This window comes from Coffea arabica, chromosome 5e (genome assembly GCF_036785885.1).
Source record: "Coffea arabica cultivar ET-39 chromosome 5e, Coffea Arabica ET-39 HiFi, whole genome shotgun sequence".
Classification (NCBI taxonomy): Eukaryota; Viridiplantae; Streptophyta; class Magnoliopsida; order Gentianales; family Rubiaceae; genus Coffea; species Coffea arabica.
Genome location: NC_092318.1, coordinates 46,630,104 through 46,653,209, shown reverse-complemented (window position 1 = coordinate 46,653,209; position 23,106 = coordinate 46,630,104). Strand labels below are relative to the sequence as shown.

The following is a 23,106-nucleotide window of genomic DNA, read 5'->3' as shown; positions in this document are numbered from 1 at the left end:
TATGGTGCTATTTTAGATTTCTTTTTTCTAGTTTAATACTACTATTTCAGTTATAAAGGTGTCATCATTTTTTGTATATTGAAATTTCATTGGGTGCAACATGAAAAATTCTTCATATTGGTAAAAGTGCATAATTGTAAAATTTACTCGTGATATTTGTGTGAAGATATATAGATGAATAAGGGTTTTCTTGTCAGTGTATGTTTCTCCATTTTTTAGAGAGTATCTATTTTTCGAAATTGATTTTTTTTTTTAACAATCTTAACTAATGACTAATGAGAAAATTTTCATGCTTCAATTAAGAAATTTTGGTACGTATAATAATAGCAGATGGAGTCCAAGGGTAGGTAAATAGTTTTAAATGAGAAATTTTTAATTATAATTACCAATACCATTAAAATGTAATCAATTGGAGTGTGGATCTTGGATAAGATACTTCCACTTGCTGCCGACGAGATCAGCCGGGCGTGGGGTGTAAAGAAAGACCTTCAGAAGCTTGCCGACAATGTACGGACGATGGAAGCTTTGATTTTTGATGCTAAATGCAAGCAATCAACAACCAAAACCGCGCAGCTCTGGCTGAAAAGGCTCCGGTCTATAGCACGTCATGCTGAGATCGTGTTGGATGACTTCGGATATGAAGTTCTGCGGCAGAAGGTTGAGAATCGGAAGCGCGACAAGGTGCGCAACTTCTTTTCTTCCTCAAATCCTATTTCCTTTCGTCTAGAGATGGCTAACAAGATCAAGAATGTTAGCGCATCTCTAGAGGAAGCTTACAAAGAAGCAAATAAGATAGGGCTTCATCCAGCTCAACTACCCATGGCATCTGCTGATCACAGAGTGGATCGGTTGACTGATCCTTTTGTGGACGAGTCAGAAACGGTGGGAAGGGAGGCTGAGGTATCTCAAGTTGTGAGCATGTTAATTAGCTCAGACTATAACAAGGATTTACCCGTCATCTCAATAGTTGGGATGGGTGGGCAGGGTAAAACAACCCTTGCACAGATGGTGCTAAAAATTGACAGTGTAGTGAAGCACTTTGATAAAACAATATGGGTTTGTGTGTCTGATGATTTCAAAGTGGAAAGGCTGTTGAATGAGATGCTACAATCCCTTGAGGGAAAAAGTGCTGAGAGGACAAACACGGAAGCATTGGTGAGGAAGCTTCAAGAAAATCTGAAAGGAAAAAGTTACTTGCTTGTCCTTGATGATATTTGGAATGAGGATCGAGAGACATGGGCTGGCATGAGGAGACGTTTGTTGGCAATAGGGGGTGCTCCAGGAAGCAAAATATTGGTTACTACACGTAGCGATGGAGTAGCCTCAGCAATGCAAACATCTGGTTTGCATCATCTGGACATCCTCTCAGATGATTATAGCTGGATGTTGTTTAAAAAACTAGCATTTGCAGACGGTGGTGCAACAAAGACTCAAGATCTGGTGGACATTGGCAGAAGGATACTGAAAAAGTGCGGCGGCGTGCCATTAGCGATCAAAGTGATCGGGGGTTTGTTGTATTCCAAAAAGGATGCCTCGGAATGGTTGACGATCGAGAAGAGTGAAATATGGAACGAGTCGACCGATATTGCAAAACGAGTCATGTCTGTCCTGAAGCTGAGTTACGAGAACTTACCTTCATGGTCAGTGAAACAATGCTTTGCAAGTTGTTCCATTTTCCCGAAGGACACTTTCATGGAAAAACAAAGCTTGATACAGATTTGGATGGCCCAGGGATTGATAAATGATGCCAAGGGAGGAGGAGGTCATTTGCAAATGGAGGATATAGGCAGTGAGTATTTCAACGTATTGCTTCGGAGTTCTTTGTTGCAAGCTGGTGATAAGAATTCCTTTAATGAAATCGAGTACTGCCGGATGCACGACCTTGTGCATGATCTTTCACTGCAAGTGTCAAATAATTGTTTCTTAAATACAGAGGGAGGCATGGAAGTCCGTCATGAAAATGAAGTTATGCATTTGACCATCATTTGGAGTCAAGGGAAGGTGTTAAAGAATATCGAAGGGATTCCTCCAAATTTGCAAACGCTTTATTATCTTGGGGGTGATGGTAGTGTGCTCGAAGACATCTTGGAAAGGTCTAGATACCTTTGTGTGTTAATAGTAAACTGCCGGGATGTTACTCATCTCCTGAATGCTGTGGGTAACATGAAACATTTAAGACATCTTGATATCAGGCGAACTGGTATCACCGCTCTGCCAGATTCGATCACAAAGCTCTACAATTTGATGACCTTGAAAGTAAGTTACTTGAAAGAGATACCTAAGAAGTTTAGCAATTTAATTAACTTGAGGCATCTCGAGTTTTTCAAGGATAGTGAGGAATGTCTGTTCCCTGGAATCGGGCAGCTGGCTAATCTCCGGACGTTGCCGCACTTCAGGGTAAGTCAAGACAAGGGATGTCAACTTGAGGAGTTGGAACACTTGCGCAACCTCGGAGGTGAGTTGAGAATATTTGGACTTGAGAATGTGAGCGGCTTTGAATCAGCAGCAAAAGCAAAGTTGTCCGAAAAATCAAGCATTCGAGGTTTAAGACTTTCATGGGGCGATACAAATGAAGATTGTGATGACAACAATATCGACAGTGTCATGGAAGGTCTCCAACCTCACCCAGACTTGAAAAGTTTAGCCATTAATGGTTTCAAAGGTTCAAGGTTTCCGTCATGGATGGTGGCAAAGGATCACTTGATGGTACTCCTTCGGAATCTGGTACGCCTCAGGTTGGAGAAATTGGTTAAGTGTGAACAAGTACCACCACTAGGGGACTTGCCTTGTCTCGAGTCCTTAAAGGTGGTCTCCTTGCACAATGTGAAGCGAATTGGGGCTGAATTCTATGGTCTCGATATTAATGCAAGGAGCAGCGCTTCTTGTAGTAGCAGCACCAGTAGCAGAGAGGTGAAAGCAGTCACTCTGTTTCCGAAACTACAGCGTTTTGTTTTGGAGGACATGGGAAGTCTAGAGGAGTGGTCAGATGCAATGGTTCCCTCGGATTCTTCTTCATCAATTAAGGTATTCCCTAATCTCCGGGACTTGAGAATCTCAGGTCTCCCCAAGTTGGCTGTTTTACTAGATATGGAGAACTTGACATCTCTTGAGGAGTTAGAGATACAAGTATGTGGAAGTTTGGCTTGTATAAGGAATTTGAATAGCCTCACATCTCTTGAATCCTTGTACTTAAGTGACTGTCCTGCTTTATTAGATGCTTCTCTGGATATGAAAAACCCCCAATCCCTACGTACTCTAAGCATCTCAGGATGTGATAAGTTGAATCCTTCGTTGAGTAATGATCTTGAGAAGTTCACGTCGCTCAAGTGGTTGACGTTCATTTCTGATGACCCTGGTTGTTGGCCAATTACGGTTCTCCACCATCTAGCCAACCTCAGATCGTTGACTCTCGGTGGCTTCTCTGACGACCTTGATTATTTCCCGTGGCCACACTCCATCACCAATCTCGTCTCTCTGAAGCGTCTTGAATTGCGTGGATGGCCAAAAATCACGGCTCTCCCAGACCAAATTCAGCATATCTCTACCTTGACGTCTCTAGAGATATGGGAGTTTGAGGGGTTGGAAGTTCTTCCAGAGTGGATGGGCAGCCTTCGGAATCTTCGCCTATTAGGGATTATTAATTGCTCTAACCTCAGACAATTGCCCTCTGCAGAAGCAATACGACACCTCACCAATTTAAATGAGCTATATATCACCAGGTGTCCTCTTTTAGCAGAGAGATGCACCAAAGGAAGTGGCGCAGGGTGGCCCAAGATTGCACATATTCCCATTGTTTATATCGATGGGATGCCCGTGTAACTGGTTTCGCATTTGGGAAACAAACCCCCTGTAAGGCTGTAACTGTAAGTAGTTAATATTTCCAATGTTCTGTTTTAATCTCTACTTATTCGGTTTGTTTAGAATTCTATTACTAGTACTTTTTTTTTTCTTATGTATAATCCCCGGAAGGAAAAAGAAAATAAAAAATTTTAAAAATGCTAAATGATACCAGGATAAAGCTCAAGGTAGATTTCTAATATTATCCCTATGTAGTACTCGCTACTCACCTTAGAAACAGAACTTGTGCACAAATTTCTTTCCCTGGTACATGTTTTTATTTCAAACGTTCACAGGTATGTAGACCATTTGGACGGGAAAGTTCATGAACACTTGCTTTTTTTTTTTTTTGAGGGTATGAACACTTGCTTCACTAAAAAATTTTCAAGTGCAATTGAATACAAATTTTATAAGTTTGCATTTTGTAACTTACTCTCAAAGACAAATAAGTAGGTAAGAAAACAAATAGTGCAATATCTCTTTATTTTGATAGCTTAACTAAAGCTAAAAAAAAAAATAATTGTAACTCCACAGGTTTAACATTTTCCCAGAACACCACCTTTTGATTTTTTTTTTTTTTTTTTTTGGGTAATAACAACAACTTCAGGCTTGGCTGTAAGAGGTCTCCAGGGTATCCTAGAATTCTTTCAATTTCTCAATGCTTGGTCCTTGGGTTGGCAAGTATAATGTATTCAATGGGATTGAAAAATTTCTGACCTAGTACTAGTAGGGTGCAGAATTTCTGGATATACTCTATCTAATAGTAATCCAATAACCTTCACTACTTTTATATATGTATGTATTTCCAAAGTTCGATTTAATGAACTTAGATTGAACAATTACTATAGCAGACATGGCTTTACCCAAACGAATTTCATTCATGGAATTGCACTGTGTGGAATTTTCAGGGAATATTCTATCTAAAGTTCCTGTAGCAGCAGTGTGATGATATTTGGTCAAAAAGTTATTCTTTAGTATCCATATTTAGTCTTTAAATTTCCAATTTTTTTACCTTTCAAAGGACACACGGTCAGGTGATCACCTTGCCACTCTGTCTCTTAGCCCAACTTATTATGGTTAAGGTGACGTGGGCATATTGTACTTTTTGATCAACCAAAAAATATTCATATATATTTTTCTTTCATACGTCATAAAAATTAGCCCATATCTTTCAAAAGAAAAAAATTAGCTCATAGAGACAAATATAAAGTTGGTTGAGCCAAGGTTTGATGTGGGCTTATCATCTTTTATAACCAACAGTTAACGGTTAAGATTTGCATAAAAAAAATATGTAAGGTTCAAATCACTATAGATACATCATTTTTAATTTCATGTGTAGGATTCACAAAAATTTATTCTATAGTTACTTTCTTTTTAAAGTGAGTAACATCTTATAAAATTAGACAAAAACCGGCACGTATGGAAGAAAAGTATGAAGACAGATTTGTCATTTATGGGCTGCAAAGATAACTTGTTTCTTCTTGAAACTGATGCAGCAAACTCTAATTAATCACTAGGGAAGAAAAGTAGGAAAGTGGTGTGACATATTTCTTGAAAGAAATTAGCTTATCAAATATGAATGCCAGCGAAACTGGCTAGTATGTTCAGTTCTAACTAAGGTTGTGCAACTAATCATAGTATTTTATTTTTCTGAAAAACACTTATCTGTCTTAACTGTGAGGACCCATCCAACATCAAAAAGAAAGCAAAGGATTGGATTGATACATGGCTCTAGACCCATGGGTTATTTAGCAATTTGGTTTAATTGTTTTGAACCCGTGATTTCAGTTTGAATGCTCGTGGATCCAATACAAATGGCATCAAAACAGATTTTGCATAGTTTTTGCGTGGGTTGAGTCTAGGCCAATATATTATTTCTAGGTTCATGGACTACTTAATAACTTGAGTTAATCATTTTGAATCCATAGTTTTAGCTCAAAAGTTCTTTGGCCAGGATTTAAATTAATCATTTTAAATTTGTGATTTCAACTCAAAAGTTCCTTGGGTTAGCTCTTGAGGCTAGGGCGTTACAGTACCTAAAGCTTACTATTTTTTAGGCCTAGCATGATTTTTCTCACTAAATTCCTGATACATAGTGTTGACTTTAGATATGCCTAACTTTTGTATATTGACAGTTAATTTTTCAATGGGAAACACCATTAAAAAAAATCATTTCCAAACGTTTCTAAGGAAACATAAGAGGGTGAAACGTTTCTTTCTTTTTTTTCCCTCCTAAGGAAGTTAGGAGTGTGTACATTTTAACAAAAGAATCAAGTCATTACAAATGATAGGCAACTTCCTAATTTTGGATCAAGAACCTCGCAAGTTGATTTCTATTCAATTCAAATCGATTCTTTTAATTTTTGTAACTTTTGTTGTAAATTCATACAATTACAGTTTGAATGTAAATCCGAATTTGTCAATTCATACAAAAGTTGATAATTACATCAAACAATACAAACTACGCCAAATATAATAAGAATTACACGAACCAGTTTGAATTGGATTAGGGAAGTGACCTTGAATCTAGAGCTCAGAAAAAAAAAAAGAAAATAAATCGGCATTTCCTATGTGTACTAATTTGGGTACTGATTTTGTTTCATACTTGCGGTTCCCATGCAGATTATCTCAATCCCTTCCATGCATATGATGAGGGCAATCTTTCCTGGCTGATAATGTGCATAATGGTTGATTTAATGTGCTCGAATTTATTACTAAAATATGTATCATTGATTTTATGTTACCAGTTGCTTCAGTAGTAATGCGGAAGCAGTAAGTGGAGTACTCACTAGTGTCGAGGTAAAGCATAGAGATTTTGATACATTCCATAATGAGATTCTCCAACAGGCTGCGGCTGAGGCAGAGGCTGCAACTATGTCAATGATGAGACGGGCAATACCATATGCTTCTTCATTGGATGAAGCTAATCAAATAGTTCGTGGAAATTGGCTGAATGCAATTGAAGAACACCATCGGAAATATTCAGAAGACAATATTGTCAGAGAAATTCTTGATATCGGATGTTCAGTTGGTGTCAGCACAAGGTGCCTTGCTGATAAATTTCCCAATGCTAGAGTGACTGTAAGTATTCTAGCCAGTTTCTCCACTCCACAAGTGAGATGATCTAATATGCAATAGTAACCTACAAAATCAATGCAGCATCTACTTAAGTAACCTCTTCATGGTACCTATTTTATTTACTCAGTCTGTTACAAGAAATAAAGGTTGAAAAGTAGAGCAAGTCTCAAAATAAAGAGATCTGGCTAAAAGATTTTGCAATTGGACTTCAAACAGTACTTCAGGTGAAGTAAATCTACGCTCTGGTACACTTTCCAGTGCTCTAAAATCTTATTGCTGCATTTTCTGCAGGGCCTGGACCTGTCACCATATTTTCTTGCTGTTGCTCAATATAAAGAAAAGAAAAGCAGCCCAAGAATGAATCCTGTCTGTTGGATCCATGCTAATGGTGAAAGTACAGGCTTGCCTTCCAAATCATTTGACATTCTTTCTGTTGCTTATGTGGTATGTCAAAAATTCCTGACAGAATGCAAGCATGTCATAGATTTTCTGTTGGAATGAGTACTAAATCATCATCAGAGAGTGATGTTGTTCTTCCTAAAACTGAACATTTTAGGAGAAAACTCTTTTATAACATGTTGTGGCTCTTTCTACTTTTAGAAGTTTGAGCTGTAATCCATGCAACCTTACAATGTCATGGATAAATTACCAATTGAAGAGTAGCATCTTCACTTGCTCAATTTTCACGCAAGAAGCATGTTGCATGATAATTGACAGAAACATTCTTTGGTGTATAAGCCTCCACAAGTTTTGCCTCGGCAGCTGCTGTAGCACTATTGCCCATGGTTGCACCTTTAGATTTTTCAAGTGCATGCCATGCTCTGTTTTCCGGTAACTCTTGAAATAATAATGCTATGATTCAGAGTCTCAATCATTTGAGCTGTTACAGTTCCATGAATGCCCTGAAAGAGCAATAAACAATATGGTGAGAGAAGCATTTCGACTGCTTCGACCTGGAGGAACTTTTGCAATCACAGACAACTCGGTAAATAATTCAACTCCTGAGGTTTTGAATTGTATATTTACCAAGGGATCATTTCAATCTGATAAACTCTTGTTTGCTTTTGGCAGCCAAAATCAAAGATTCTTCAGGCAAGTTTTCTTCTCCTATTCCTTTTCCCTGCCTACAGTTTGCGTGATGGGGCAAACTAATAGCTAGCACTACATGTTCAAAATTGCTGCACACGTTGCAATAGGAAACAACATTGTAATATATGCAATACAGATGTAATACAGAGCAAAATCTTGGATTCATATCACTTAGCAGCTCAAAGCCTTTATTATAGACCATGAAAGCATTAGTTCATAGATGTTTCCGTTCCCAACCACCTCCTGCTCTTCAAAAATTCTCAAGATGACTGGTATAATGTGGTTTTCCTAGCCAACCTGCTGAACTATATTCTCCCTGTACATGTTTCAGGAATTATCACCGGTGCTATTTATGCTAATGAAGAGTACTGAACCATTCCTGGATGAGTATTATTTGACAGATCTTGAAAGAGTAATGAGAGAAGCAGGCTTTATCAATGTAAATACAGTTCTCACGGATCCAAGGCACAGGACAGTGACTGCAACTGTGCCTTACTAGCATCACCCTCAATCTGGCTCATCATTAGCGTTACCAATTGGAGTTCACATCTACAGAGTTCATGTACTAAATGTTCACGTTGAGGAATCATTTTTTGGCAGCGTACTAAGTCAGCTTCTCAGCTGTGCTCGTAAGGAAATTTGTCTGTAAATTAATAGGCTATATAGGAATTTGAACTTTTGAAATCGTGTCAGAAGGAAGTGGATCCATTTCTTGTTACAAACAAGCACGAAAAGTCACCAAAATCACTGTCTTGGTTGAGTTGTGCTGAAAACAGTTAGCATGGAGCAACTGTTGTTCCAATGCAGCCTCTGGTCCGTGAGAATCTAACCTTTTGATTAAGCTAATTTATGCTCTTCATTGCAAGTTGATAGCAGGAAGCTGTAAGGTGATTTTTGTACATTTTCACTCATCAACCGATTATACTTAGCTGCCAATGTTTTCTTGAACTTCTCCAGCTCTGAAGAAGCAGCAAATTATCAACTGATCATATTGCCAATAGTCATTACAAGCAAAAAGACTGCTAAGCAAAATCTAGGCTCTGTATTTCTATTCAAGCTGAAACTATATGACACAGTCCAAACTATACAGTATACACCACATATGTTGATAGCAGGAACCTCTAATACCATGTTTGTGTTCGATAATTTTCATCTTGATCTACTGATTCATAACCTTTGAAGTACCAATTGAAGAGACATCATCTTTATTTTTTTTTTCCTTCGATACAAATAACAACATATAGTACTAGTAAGTTGCTTTGCTAGGTGAACAAATGGCTGTGTTATTGCAGAAGAGATGGCAAATATCCGGATATTCTCTACCAACTTTGGAATAATACCTTGACTTTCTTGTAAGTTAAAAGAGTGGATGAGACTTCCAGGTTTCAACCTCAATTTTCTTCATATAAACACCCTCAAACTTCTTTCTATATTGATGACTATGCATGTATGATGGGAAAATTTCAACTCTTTGTTTTTTGAGTAAAAAAACACATAAATCTGATTTCTTTTCTTTTCTTTTTTCTTTCCCTGCATCTAATCTCACCTAAATTCAGATAATCATAAGGACTTTACTGGATCTCCTTTGCTGAGAAATCAAGCAAACCACCATACCAACTCATGAACAACAACTGGTTGACTTCGATAGTCAAAGATCCGACGGCTGAAAGCCTACAGAATGCTTCAAACGTACGGTCCATGATAATCATAATCAAACCGAAGTATACTACTCGATCAGAATTAGATAGTCGCATCAACTCCGGTATCCTATTTCTAATAAAATTTTTAATATTAGTCACCCACCTTCTTGTTTTCCAAATTCCCAGCCTACCCCTATTCTAAAATTCATTTTCCCCGGACACATTTTGCCAATTCCAGATTGGAAGCGAAACAATCAAGAACGTCAGAGCAGTTAAATTACAGGGGTAAAAAAAAGAACGCACTTTTTGATTGCATTAATTTTTCATTCCCCTGAGAAATCCCTTTTTGAACAGCAATCACATCAATGGAGAAAGAAAAGAAAACAGATGAAAAAGAAGAAATTGAAGAAGCTATTGAGCTGATTCTCTTCCATGTCTCAGAATGCTACGTCTATTTGGTACTCCCTCTCTCTATTCGCCAGTCCCTTTTTTCCTTAATTTTTGCTGAAAAGAGTATAAAGTTTCCATTTTTGGGTTACTTACTGAAAAGGGTTTTGAAGAATTAGTGATTTTGTGCTGTTTGTAGTATAAAGTTATGAACTTGGTTGGTTCGATTACAGGTAACGAATTGGGGTCAATTTTTTTTTTTTTAATCTGCTTGATAGCATATTTTATGGGTTTAGCTTACATATATATATATATATATGTATATAAATTGTGGGTTTAGTCATTTTTTGTGTAAAAAAAATGCTTTTCTTCAACTGAGGTTAAGTTTTGTTTTTTTAGATTTGAATTGTTGAAATTACTTCAATGCAGGCGCCATTTATTTAGATTGTATCGTCGAATGGTGAATTTTTTGAGATTAATGCTTCGTCTTTCGGTGACTATTTTTGTGAATTGCTATGTAATGTATTTATCTGTGTTAGTTATTAATCAATCTAGTTCAATAATGCCCAGTTTTTTAGGTGCTGCTGTACTGTGGTTTGCAAAGTTGTGAAACTAAATGCTTGATGGGCAAAAGATTGATGTATTCATTTCCAGAAGTTATAACTGTAAGCAAATTTCAATGCCAAAATTGTTAACATATCATTTTCAAACATCTTCAAGTGGAGCTTGCAGTTTCAACTATCCTGCTTCAATAGAAAATTTACTGTACTAAAAAAAGTTCTCCAACTATGCAAAATTTATGTCTAGATTGTATGACTGATGACAAAGGGGAGAAGCCAATATTTGATTAATTGAAGAGAAGAAATTTCTGAACCATTTCTAAAATATTCATTCTTACAAATTGAGGTCGAGTCCAGAAATGAACTTGTATGAGCCAAAATTGACAAGTTGAGAGCTGACGCTTGTGGAACAAAGTAGATTTTTGAACCTCAAAAAGTGATGGGTAAGATGCACAAGTCAACTCCATCAGCCACATCTTTGCTGGACAAGAAGTCCCGCCGAAAATGTTGTATCAAGATTCAAGAGGTCAGCTCAATTGAAAAATTCGCAGAGTTTAAAATTCATTATATAAAAAAAATAAAAAGAAAAAAAGAAAAGCTTGAAAACAAATGCCAAAACTTGGTGTAAACATATATTTGATCAATTTAACTATTTTTGGTTGCATTGTTTAACTTAATTAATTATACGAGTTAGTGAAATGTCGTCATTAGAACTTTTTCATGTCTAATCTATAAAAGTTTGCGTTTTTATTTGTATTTTTTTTTTCAAAGAAACTACAATCCTCTTATACCGAGAAAGGAAAAGAGCATGTTTTGAGAGTCAATTAGGAGTCTCACAATTACCAGCCTAATACACTTAGACTTGTGATAATGCCACTGCAAAATATTCATGAAATAACACTTTTATCCTTTTAAAAATGATCAATTTTTGAGTGGCAAAAGCTATAGTTGTCATTGCACACGAGGTTTGCTGTAGAACTAAAATGTGTGCTCTGACGATTTCATTTGCCAATATCAATTGAAAATATCCCTTAATATAGGTTAGATTAGTGATTGACCCAACAAAATTTTTTTTTTTTTATTCAATAATGCACTGGCATTCTGAACGTCTAAATAAACAAGAAACATATCATTTCTGTTGTCTTCTGCGTATTTATTTGGAAGTAGGTGTTTTGAAGTTAATCTTGTCAAACTGATGACCTTATGTATTATATCATCCAAATGAATTTGTTGCATGCTATCCCCATGCACGTGGAAATTGGAATGCATCTCAAGCCTCTGAGCCTGTTTATACAGTGTTGATTTGCCAGTTGGTGAATCAAGTTGAATAATGTCAACTCAGATGGTTGGCAACTAATCAAATCCAAGTACATAGCAAAATATTTCTGCCTCAAGGTGTTCAAACTAGATTGGATTCATGGGGTTTATCCTGACCTTCTTGTTGTCATTTACTACAGGAGCTCTCCCAATATTCTTGCAAGAGAGGATAATTTTGACGAGAGAGACCTCAAGAGGATCTTACAGAATATCTTCATATGTTATAGCAAACACCCTAGTGTTTGTTGCCTTCCTTTTGCAACTATCTCCTCTTTACTACTCCACTTCACTGGCTAGTTGGACTCAGACACAAAATCGATGGATTCCTTTATTTCTGTCTGGTGGCTTGGATGGTTCTCTCAATGGCAAATTCTTTTGCAGCTGCTTCAGTGCTCTGGTACCGAATTTCATATCAGGAATGTCTTTGATTGCAGGCATCATGGGTGCATTCTTGTTTTCTCGGGGTAATTCATATCTAACAAAGAAATACCCAAGTATTGGCTCTTCATGCACTATTTGAGCTTGATGAAGTATCCTCTTGAACGTCGTCTACTAAACGAGTTTGGAGGATACAAAGGCCGAGGGAAATGTGTAGAAGGGTTGAAGTAGGATGTTTGATGTATGGTGATGCATTCTTGAGAAATCTAGGCATAGAAGAGTCACAAAAATAGAGTAACTTAGTTGTAATGGTGGCTTTCATCGTGGGCTACAGACTTCCCTGTTATCCGACTCTTTGGTATAGATCTTGCAGGACCAGAAGTTAGAAGCAGCTAATGATACCCATTGCTGATAAATTTTCTAGGGATTGTTTGGACAAGTAGAAGCAACTAATGATACCAATTGCTGATAAATTTCCAGGCTTTGTACATGAAAAACATGGGGAGCAGAGAGTGTTGTTATGTCTTTAAATTAGAGAAAATACCCTTTGTATATGATACCCTTTGTATATGCACTTTTCTTGGTCAGCTCTCTTGGCGTTCCTGATGGTTTGTTGAGCCCGATTGCATTCAATTGGATTGAAGCAAACTCCTGGTCCTATATTCAACACTAGCTTCTTGTATGTGATAATATTTGTATGTGCTGAAGAGAAATTGGAACATCTATATTTTGTACTACCAGCCAATATGTTAGAATTTAGAGCTTACTTCTACTGAAACAAAATTTAGTGCTGCCAAAAAATAGTTTACTGAGATTTGTATTGAGAGTTGAAAAATGATTTTAGATTTCTCATTAAATAACTCTCTATTATTAATCAAAAGTGTAATTAATAAGTCTACACAGATTTTTCGCGACAAACCTCAAAACAATACTATTCAAACCTCTCCTAACAAATCTCAACATGACATTTAGAACTCAAACAAATTTGAACTAGTCAAAAGCAAAAAATGTGATACAACTCTAAGAAATAGACTTATTCAATTACTAATTTATTTTATTTTAGTGCTAAAATATCTGTAGAAAAGTCACATCTCGATACAACAAATTCGGTCATTATGTAAACTTCTCTTGGATTAAATGAATGAAGTCCTTGAATTATGCATCGTGTATTGTGTATATCATATTTGCAATATTCAATCAGTAGTTTCTTTATGAGCTCGTGCTGGTGGAGACCAAAATTTGGACGTATGGTTAGGCATTTGCATAGACAACTGGAGCCCAGGTCTGGGCACACTTAATAATAATTATTGACCATTATGAGCATCTAGAGGTTGAAATTTCAATGTTCGGCAAAGTTTTCACAGCCTTTCTCGGGGAATCTTATACACATCCCTTCTTTAACACATTTGCAAAGTTATCTCTGGCTGCAAAAAATATAGTTCAACTATTCAACTTCAACCAAAGCACTTCACCTTCATCTGTTAAAGAGTTTCCCTTGAAGATGGCTGAAGCTGCACTCAGTTGTGTTAGTGTGATCTTGAATAAGATACTTCCACTTGCTGCCGACGAGATCAGCCGGGCATGGGGTGTAAAAAAAGACCTTCAGAAGCTCTCCAAGAAAGTAGAGATGATGGAAGCTCTGATTTCTGATGCTAAATGCAAGCAATCAACAAGCAAAGCGGTGCAGCTCTGGCTCAAAAGGCTCCAGTCCATAGCACGTGATGCTGAGATCGTGTTGGATGACTTCGGATATGAAGTTCTGCGGCAGAAGGTTGAGAATCGGAAGTGCGACAAGGTACGCAACTTCTTTTCTTCCTCAAATCCTATTTCCTTTCGTCTAGAGATGGCTAACAAGATCAAGAATGTTAGCGCATCTCTAGAGGAAGCTTACAGAGAAGCAAATCAAATAGGGATTCATCCAGTTCAGCTAACCATGGCATCTGCTGATCACAAAGAGGATCGGTTGACTGTTCCTTTTGTGGACGAGTCAGAAATGGTGGGAAGGGAAGTTGAGGTATCTCGAGTTGTAAGCATGTTAATTAGCTCAGACCATAAGAAGAAATTGCCCGTCATCTCAATAGTTGGGATGGGTGGCCAGGGTAAAACAACCCTTGCACAGCTGGTGCTAAAAAATGAGAATGTAACAAAGCATTTTGATAAAAAAATATGGGTTTGCGTCTCTGATGATTTTAAAGTTGAGAGGCTGCTGAATGAGATGCTTCAATCCCTCGGGGAAAAGAATGTTGAGACGACAAATAGGGAAGCATTGGTGACGAGGCTTCAAGAAAATCTGAATGGAAAAAGTTACTTGCTTGTGCTCGATGATAATTGGAATGACAATCGAGAGAAATGGGATGGCATGAGGAGCTGTTTGCTCGAAATAGGAGGTGCTCCAGGAAGCAAAATATTGGCTACCACACGTAGCGATGAGGTAGCCTCATCAATGCAAACATCTGATTTGCATCATCTAGACATTCTCTCAGATGATCATAGCTGGATGTTGTTTGAAAAACTAGCTTTTGCAGACGGTGGTGCAAAAAAGACTCAAGATCTGGTGGACATTGGCAGAAGGATACTGAAAAGGTGCGGCGGCGTGCCATTAGCGATCAAAGTGATTGGGGGTTTGTTGTATTCCAAAAAGAATGCCTCGGAATGGTTGACGATCGAGAAGAGTGAAATATGGAACGAGTCGACCAATATTGCAAATGGAGTCATTTCTGTCCTGAAGCTGAGTTACGAGAACTTACCTTCATGGTCAGTGAAACAATGCTTTGCAAGTTGTTCCATTTTCCCGAAGGATGCTGAGATGGAAAAACAAAGCTTGATACAGATTTGGATGGCCCAGGGATTGATTAATGATGCCAAGGGAGGAGGAGGTCATTTGCAAATGGAGGATATAGGCAGTGAGTATTTCAACGTATTGCTTCGGAGTTCTTTGTTGCAAGCTGGTTATAAGAATTTCTTTAATGAAATCGTGTTCTGCCGGATGCACGACCTTGTGCATGATCTTTCACTGCAAGTGTCAAATAATCGTTTCTTCAATACAGAGGATGACATGGAAGTCAGTCATCATGATGAAGTTATGCATTTGACCATCATTGGGAGTCAAAGGAAGGTGTTAAAGAATATCGAAGGGATTCCTCCAAATTTGCAAATGCTTTATTATCTTGGGGGTGATGGTATTATGTTCAAAGATATCTTGGAAAGGTCTAGATACCTTTCTGTATTAAAAGTAGACGGCTGGCATGTTACTCATCTCCCGAATTCAGTGGGTAATATGAAACATTTAAGACATCTTGATATCAGGCGAACTGGGATCACCGCTCTGCCAGATTCGATCACAAAGCTCTACAATTTGATGACCTTGAAAGTACTTTACTTGGAAGAGATACCTAAGAAGTTCAGCAATTTAATTAACTTGAGGCATCTTGAGTTTTTGGAGATTCATTTGGACCGATGTTTATTCCCGGGAATTGGGCAGTTGGCTAATCTTCGGACGTTGCCCCACTTCGTGGTAAGCCAAGACAAGGGATGTCAACTTGAGGAGTTGGAACACTTGCGCAACCTCGGAGGCGAGTTAGAAATATTTGGACTCGAAAATGTAAGCAGCTTTGAATCAGCAGCAAAAGCAAAGTTGTCCAAAAAATCAAGCATTCAAGGTTTAAGACTTTCATGGAATGGCACGAAAGAAGATTGCGACGACAACAATATCAACAGTGTCATGGAAGGTCTCCAACCTCACCCAGGCTTGAAAAGTTTAGCCATTAATGGTTTCGAAGGTTCAAGGTATCCGTCGTGGATGGTGGCAAAGGATCACTTGATGGTGCTCCTTCGGAATCTGGTAGACATCGAGTTGAGAGGATTGGGTAAGTGTGAACAAGTACCACCACTAGGGGACTTGCCTTGTCTCGAGTCCTTAGAGATGACCTCCTTACACAATGTGAAGCGCATTGGAGCTGAATTCTATGGTCTCCTTACACATCTCGATATTAATGCAAGGACCAGCGCTTCTTGTAGCAGCAGTAGCAGAGAGGCGAAACCAATCACTCTGTTTCCTAAACTGTCGCGTTTTGTTTTGGAGGACATGGGAAGTCTAGGGGAATGGTCAGATGCAATGGTTCCCTCGGATTCTTCTTCATCAATTAAGGTATTCCCTAATCTCCGGTACTTGAGAATCTGTAGGGTCCCCAAGTTGGCTGCTTTACCAGATATGGAGAACTTGACATCTCTTGTGCAGTTGAGCATACAGAGATGCGGAAGTTTAGCTTGCCTAAGTAATTTGAATAGCCTTACATCTCTCGAATCCTTATATTTAGATGACTGCCCTGCTCTTGAATCCTTATGCTTGAAGAGCTTGACATCTCTTGCGAAGTTAAAGATATGGGGATGCGGAAGTTTGGCTTGCCTAAGTAATTTGAATAGCCTTACATCTCTCGAATCCTTAATCTTAAGTGACTGCCCTGCTTTATTAGATGCTTCTCTAGATATGAAAAACCCCCAATCCCTAAGTGAATTAACCATCTTAGAATGTGATAAGATGAATCCTTCATTGAGTAATAATCTTGAGAAGTTCACATCGCTCGAGGAGTTGAGGATCCGTTCTCGTGACCCTGGTTGCTGGGCAAAGGGTCTACACCATCTAGCCAACCTCAGATCGTTGGTACTCGGTGGCTTCTCTGATGACCTTGATCATTTCCCGTGGCCAGACTCCATCATCAATGTTGCCAGCGATGATGCCAAGGATTCTACAATGCAGCGTCTTATCTCTCTGGAGCGTCTTGAATTGTGTGGATGGCCAAAAATCACGTCTCTCCCAGACCAAATTCAGCATCTCTCTACCTTGAGGACGTTAGAGATATGGAAGTTTGAGGGGTTGGAAGTTCTTCCAGAGTGGATGGGTAGCCTTCGGAATCTTGGACAATTGGGGATTGCTGATTGCTCTAACCTCAGACAATTGCCCTCTGCAGAAGCAATACGACACCTCACCAATTTAAATTATCTATGGATCAACAGCTGTCCTCTTTTAGCAAAGAGATGCACCAATGGAAGTGGCGCAGAGTGGCCCAAGATTGCACATATTCCCCGAGTTGAGATCCATTGAACAAATGTTTGCGCCTTTTGGCTGTAACTGTAAGTAGTTAATATTTCCAATGTTCTGTTTTAATCTACGTATTCGGTTTGTTTAGAATTTTATTAGTACTTTTTTTTTCTTATATATAATCCCCGGAAGGAAAAAGGAAATAAAAAATGCTACTGCTTCCTTAAATTGCCATATCAATGTCAAATCCTTAAATAAAAAACGCTACTGAGTGCCCTGTTGTGTTGGAATGAGAGTCAGAGCATGCGTCCAATTATGAGTGACTGAGTCCACAAGCGGGAATCGACAATGGTGCAGCAGTGAGGAAAAGAGTTGCAAAGCGGTGAGCTGAGACCACATTCAAATGTTTGGGGGATTTTGATGAATCCTGTACTCTAACTAACTATATAAAGGGATTGTTTGTTGACCACAGTACCTCATAGTGTACATCTTGATTGCTGTTTACATGTTTCTCTCTATTGTAAAGTGAAACTTAATTTTCATTAAGATTCAGTGCTTAGTCCTTGAGTTGGCAAGTATAATAATGTATTCAATGGGATTGAAAAATTTATGACACAGTACTAGTAGGGATATATATATTTCCAAAGTTCGATTTAATGAAGTCAGATTGAACAATTACCATAGCAGGCATGGTTTTACCCAAACAAATTTCATTCATGGAATTGCACTAGTGTGGAATTTTCAGCTACTCCTGTATTCTATCTAAAGTTCCTGTAGCCGCAGTGTGATGATATTTGGTCAAAAAGTTATTCTTTAGTATCCATATTAGTCTTTAAATTTCCAATTTTTTTTACCTCTCAAAAGGATACCCAATCAGGTGATCACCTTGCCACTCTGTCTCTGAGCCCAACTTATAAGGTGCTATGGTTAAGGTGATGTGGGCATATTGTATTTTATGGTTAGAGGTGTCAAAATGGATGATTTGGGCGGGTTTGGGTTGGTTAAAATGATTAACGGGTATAAGTGAGTCAATTCATTTATACCCATTTAATTAGATAGGTATAAATGGGTAAGTCAAAAAATAAATTGGGTAACCTAATTACCCATTTATAATCAATTTATTTTAACTTTTTATAAACTCATTTAAATTCATTTTTGCAAACTAAGTTATCAATTTATACCATTCTTTGCACCTATCATTAGTTTTAAATATTTACTTATAATGTTCAATAAGCTTAATTACCAATTTTTTTCTATCTGTATTCTGTGTTGCAAAATTACATACTATTTAATAATTGAACAATAAGAGTATAAAAATTTGAACTAAGTATTATAAAATTTAACATAAAAACTTAATTCAAAAATTTTGAACCCCTAGCATTTTTTTCATGTGTAAATTTAAAATTTTATTTTAGAAAGGTATAAAAAGAGATTAAAACTTTTCAGTTGTGTTATTTTAATAAAAGTATTTATTAACTGCTTAAGTGCTTTTAAATATTTTATTTGAAGACATAGTTTAATAAGTAGTTATTGTATTGAATAATATGTACTTTTAAAAATTTTTAAAAGTGTTTATCTCTTTATTTTATTCATAATATAGGACAAAATGATTAAATTGGATGTTTTATTTTTTAAATCACAAGAGCTATTCTAAAAGTATCAAATTTGAACTTTTATTAAAAGTGTTTTTAACATAAAAAACTCTACTCCTAATTTTAACCCCAAACGGACCTGAAGTATTGGGTATACTTGTTGAAATGGATTGTTTTTTTTATTAAGTCTTTTTTTATTGCGAATTTGGTAGAAATATTTAACTGTAAAATGTCTTTTTGTTTGGGCACCTTTCGTAGCCAGTCATTTACATGTGGGTTAGAAACAATTATGGCCATAATTGCATTCATTTTGGTAATTGAAATTTTTTGGCTATACCTTTTTCACTTGCAACACCGAAAAAAATGAAAGATATAAAAAAAGAAGTGCATGGTTTCTCACTTGGAGAAACACAGCAAGTACAATAGCAAACAGAGTAGCATTGACAATTACAAAGTATCATGAAATTTCCCTCAAAAGGAAAGGCAAAGGTAGAATACAGGCCAAAACAAATAAAGAGAAAATAAATCCATGTAACACTATTCATGCTTCCATAATTCGATCGTAGGCAAAGGGTTTGGCTGCGTTATGACTTTGCACCACCCAAAACAATTCAAAGCAAATTAGGAGTTCCGCAATATCAACCCTAATTGTCAAAAGTTTCTTATCCTCGTTTTGCTTCCACTCCACACCAGAATGATTAAATTCTGACCGCAGGTCATGGTCAAAGCTACTACCATTAACTTCTCATCCAGGTAACGAAAAGATTTGAGTAGACTATAGTAGAAACTTGAGTGCAATTATGTTGGAAGGCTGATTGAATAAAATGTGTAGAGACAGGACACAAAATTTCGGACCAAATTTCTATGGCATGGCTAATTAACAGACTGTGAACTAATCTACATGTTAAATTCAATAGCCAACTAGTTTTGTACCCGTTCATTGAACGGCAATTGTCGAAAAATAATAAATTATTTAGTCAATTTTATAAAAATGTCGATATAAAATACAAATTTAATGTATAATCTATTATAACTTGTCTTAAGTATATTATTATGTGCGCATTGTGATATAAAGTATTCTTATAACATAAATTTGAACATCTAATTCAGTAAATAATAATTCAAAAATGAAAAAATAACATTCAACAATACCATAACAATTCAAAAACTTAAAAATAAATAAAAAGTGCAGTAAATAGTATCAAATAATATTCTACTCTTCAGAAACCTGTTTTTGTTTTTCTTCTGTTTGAACATTCTCCTCGATTTGTCCGTGCAAATAAGTATTTATTGATTTTCCATTATCATTGCATGACAGCAAAGCAGGATAACTAAGTATAAAAAAAATAAATGATTTATCGCATTCAAAATTGTGTGTAACAATACGTAAAGATTATAATTTAAGAAAGTAAAATAGTATATTAAATCTACCTTCTCATGTAAATCTTTTTATGACGATTCCTTTCCTCTGTGATTTTTGTTGAACTCTCTGATAAATGATTCATATAAAGTGTATTAAAATGTTGTTGATTAGAATCATCTATTATACTAATTGGGGTTTGGGAAGAAGATGCTTCAGGTTGGTATTGGTTGTCGGTTCCACCAATCTGATAATGATTTATCAAAATTAAAGGCAAAAATATTATATGAGATATAATATGTGAAATATAAGAGAAATTTATTACACATTACCTGTGAAAGCATGAAATGCGTTTCTCTCCCGAAATCACAGTGAAACCATCTAGTCACTATAAATCTATTACTACCTTGTTTCAGATTGTAATTGTTCAACTTGATTTGGAACACAAAAGGTTTCCACGTGATCTTATTTATAATTGATGACACGATTTCCTCTAGCAAACTTCAGGCTTCAGCCATAGGGGCCACAAAACTCAAATGACAGCATCCTTTTAGATGTCTCATTTGCTCGTAAATGCAACTTAAATAGGAATTTATATTTGACCGTACAGGTTTATAAGAATTTACAAACCCGTGCTTAAATAGGAATTTATATTTGACCGTACGGGTCAAATACATATAGTTAATTGGATTCAATTAACTTTTTCTTTTCCATAAATTTCGTGCTATGCACTATGTCTTCATAACGCACTTAATAATAAAATTTATTAAGAATCCTATTCTAACATCAGATATTGGCTTCTGTTATTAATGGTTCCTTTTTAAATTAGTTACTTTTCTACTTCTTGTAATGATAACAATTCTTATTTACTTCGGTTCCCTATGCAGTACACAAATTATTGGCATGAATTTGGAGATATATCTAATAGAGATATTTATGTCTCTTTTATGTATATCGCATTACTTTCCAGTTCCTTTTTTGGGTAGAGAATAAAAATCTTATAATATTAAGAATTCTTATAGGAAATAAGAATTGATATACATCCAAACAAAAAATGAGCAAGCCACGTAGGAAACTACTTGCCGTCTCGTTAAGCCACGTAGGAAATAGAAAACATGAAGGGATAAGAATGAAAATACGACTTTATTATATATATACATATATATATATATATATATATATATATATATATGATACTGGCAAAGACAAAAATCCTAAACCAACCAAGACTCTACAAGTATTTGGACTTCAAAATTTTTTAAAGTCAATAGTAACCAATCTAATCTGAATGGATAAGCCCTTCAGATTGTATTATAACATATCCATTCTCTACAATTATTATCTTTTTTTTTGTTAGATACTCACAATTAATGATCTAGTAAAAAATGAAAAGCAACTGATAAACCAACAAATAGCTCGAGTTGTTAAAACCTTTATTCATCATTTTTTTTTCAATTCCTTCAAAGACACAAAATAGAATGGGAAACCCCACAAAAATGACAATCTGCATCTCAAAGAAAACATAAAATGAACTTGTGGGCGGAAGAGAAAGAAAGCAACTTGGTTGAGAGACTACCCATAAGTATTCCTATGCATATCATCAGATATGCAGAATGCTTTATGAAAATAAAATGAAAAGCAGATTATTCATCTTCAGCAGATTATGTTCCATGCAAAAAGAAATTGGGATATATAAATTGAAAAAGCATTCTTAAAAAAACGGCTACTTTGCAGATGCTTCATAGATAATGAAGAGGACCTAAATTGATAATACAGACAATGTGGCACTAGTGAAGTGTTTTAGTAGTTGAAATTGTGTGCATCTGAGAAATCCCTCATTGACGCTGCCAAAAAAGAAAAATCAAGTGAATTATAAATGGATTAAGTACAATAAGAGTGTTGGCCCGCTCGCAAGAGAAGGCTGGAAGTTAACATGTGCATGGATATCCTCAAAGGGAAGAGTGTATTCAGAAATAATTCCACCACTCGATGGGCAGTAGTTCTAGAGTCATCTACTATAGGGAAAGTCAACTCCATGTGGATTACCTGTTTTTGGGAATGTTTTTGAAAAATTTTACTGTAGTAGAGTTTTTAGAATATATTTTGAAATATTTTTAGAAAATATTTTGGAATATTTAAGAGTAGTAAAGTTTTTAAAATATATTTTGAGATATTTTTTAAACACTAAAAAAATTTAGACTACATTTTAGAGTAACCTTTAAAAAATTTTATAGTATTTAAAAAACTAGTTTTTGAAAAATTGAAGGATCCAAACAGATTTATACAACTAATTAAATTAAATTTAGTGTCAAAGTCACTACTATTAGTTCAAAAAACAAGTCATAGCATTAAATGGAGCTGAACAATGGAGAACTGAGTAGTAGTGGCATCAGTACATAGTGAACAACAATAGTAAGAGCAGGAGGAGGAGGTGACTCACAGAGAGTTGACTATCGGGGTGGAGTTGGTATTGCTGAGAAACCGATTCCAACATCTCAATCTCGTATAGCAGCGGTGCTGGTGTTGTCTTTTTGTTTGTTGGGGGGGCGGTGGCGGCGTTGTCCGGCTTGTTTTTCATTTTATCTTTTCCTGTCAATAACCAGATTTTGGTTTAAGGGAAGACCAAAAATGCAAAAATCAAACACGTCTCCAGACCAAAAGCACCAGGAAAACTATTAATAGTAGAGAATCCAAAAAGGGAAAAAGGAAAATTGGACAGACCAAGAAGTTCAATATAGAAAAGCCGGCCAACAGATAAAACACTTCTAAGAGGAAATTAAATTAAACAAGAAGAAATGCAAAATTAATCAGGATTGTAGAACTGATAAGA

The 23,106-nt window shown here is 36.4% G+C and overlaps 4 protein-coding genes and 1 long non-coding RNA gene across 8 annotated transcripts; all 5 read left to right on the top strand.

Moving 5' to 3' along the window:
* Positions 1 to 421: 421 nt before the first annotated feature.
* On the top strand, positions 422 to 6,816 carry LOC140003938 (putative disease resistance protein RGA3). The gene is made up of 2 exons (XM_072048801.1): positions 422 to 3,863; positions 6,685 to 6,816. The coding sequence occupies exon 1, from the start codon at positions 517 to 519 to the stop codon at positions 3,817 to 3,819; it is 3,303 nt and encodes a 1,100-aa protein (XP_071904902.1). The 5' UTR covers positions 422 to 516; the 3' UTR covers positions 3,820 to 3,863; positions 6,685 to 6,816.
* LOC113687559 (uncharacterized) lies at positions 5,577 to 7,416 on the top strand. Its single transcript, XM_027205144.2, has 4 exons — positions 5,577 to 5,580; positions 6,460 to 6,535; positions 6,585 to 6,918; positions 7,207 to 7,416. The coding sequence occupies exons 1-4, from the start codon at positions 5,577 to 5,579 to the stop codon at positions 7,414 to 7,416; spliced, it is 624 nt and encodes a 207-aa protein (XP_027060945.2).
* Positions 7,229 to 8,876, top strand: LOC113743791 (uncharacterized). The gene is made up of 3 exons (XM_072048802.1): positions 7,229 to 7,900; positions 7,987 to 8,007; positions 8,336 to 8,876. The coding sequence occupies exons 1-3, from the start codon at positions 7,838 to 7,840 to the stop codon at positions 8,501 to 8,503; spliced, it is 252 nt and encodes an 83-aa protein (XP_071904903.1). The 5' UTR covers positions 7,229 to 7,837; the 3' UTR covers positions 8,504 to 8,876.
* A 590-nt stretch (positions 8,877 to 9,466) lies between these two features.
* Positions 9,467 to 12,873, top strand: LOC113743792 (uncharacterized). Of its 4 annotated transcripts, none has more exons than XR_011814345.1 (4): positions 9,489 to 10,102; positions 10,610 to 10,696; positions 10,839 to 11,117; positions 12,049 to 12,873. It is a non-coding gene; the product is annotated as an uncharacterized lncRNA (long non-coding RNA). The 4 variants fall into 4 exon arrangements; XR_003461206.2 differs by having other exon boundaries at positions 9,491 to 10,102; positions 10,602 to 10,696; XR_011814346.1 differs by having other exon boundaries at positions 9,495 to 10,102; positions 10,602 to 10,696; positions 10,938 to 11,117.
* A 755-nt stretch (positions 12,874 to 13,628) lies between these two features.
* On the top strand, positions 13,629 to 17,387 carry LOC113687558 (disease resistance protein RGA2-like). Its single transcript, XM_027205143.1, has one exon. The coding sequence runs from the start codon at positions 13,629 to 13,631 to the stop codon at positions 17,385 to 17,387; it is 3,759 nt and encodes a 1,252-aa protein (XP_027060944.1).
* The last annotated feature ends 5,719 nt before the right edge of the window (positions 17,388 to 23,106 follow it).

Excerpts from the sequence above, each read along its gene's own strand:
- LOC113687559 (XM_027205144.2), top strand. Across the intron at positions 6,536-6,584 it reads TGCATAATGGTTGATTTAAT|TTGCTTCAGTAGTAATGCGG; the intron begins GTGCTCGAATTT and ends TTATGTTACCAG. Across the intron at positions 6,919-7,206 it reads TTCCCAATGCTAGAGTGACT|GGCCTGGACCTGTCACCATA; the intron begins GTAAGTATTCTA and ends CATTTTCTGCAG.
- LOC113743791 (XM_072048802.1), top strand. The coding sequence starts at position 7,838 with ATGGTGAGAGAAGCATTTCGACTGCTTCGACCTGGAGGAACTTTTGCA. Across the intron at positions 7,901-7,986 it reads TTGCAATCACAGACAACTCG|CCAAAATCAAAGATTCTTCA; the intron begins GTAAATAATTCA and ends TGCTTTTGGCAG. Across the intron at positions 8,008-8,335 it reads CAAAATCAAAGATTCTTCAG|GAATTATCACCGGTGCTATT; the intron begins GCAAGTTTTCTT and ends TACATGTTTCAG.
- LOC140003938 (XM_072048801.1), top strand. The coding sequence starts at position 517 with ATGGAAGCTTTGATTTTTGATGCTAAATGCAAGCAATCAACAACCAAA.
- LOC113687558 (XM_027205143.1), top strand. The coding sequence starts at position 13,629 with ATGTTCGGCAAAGTTTTCACAGCCTTTCTCGGGGAATCTTATACACAT.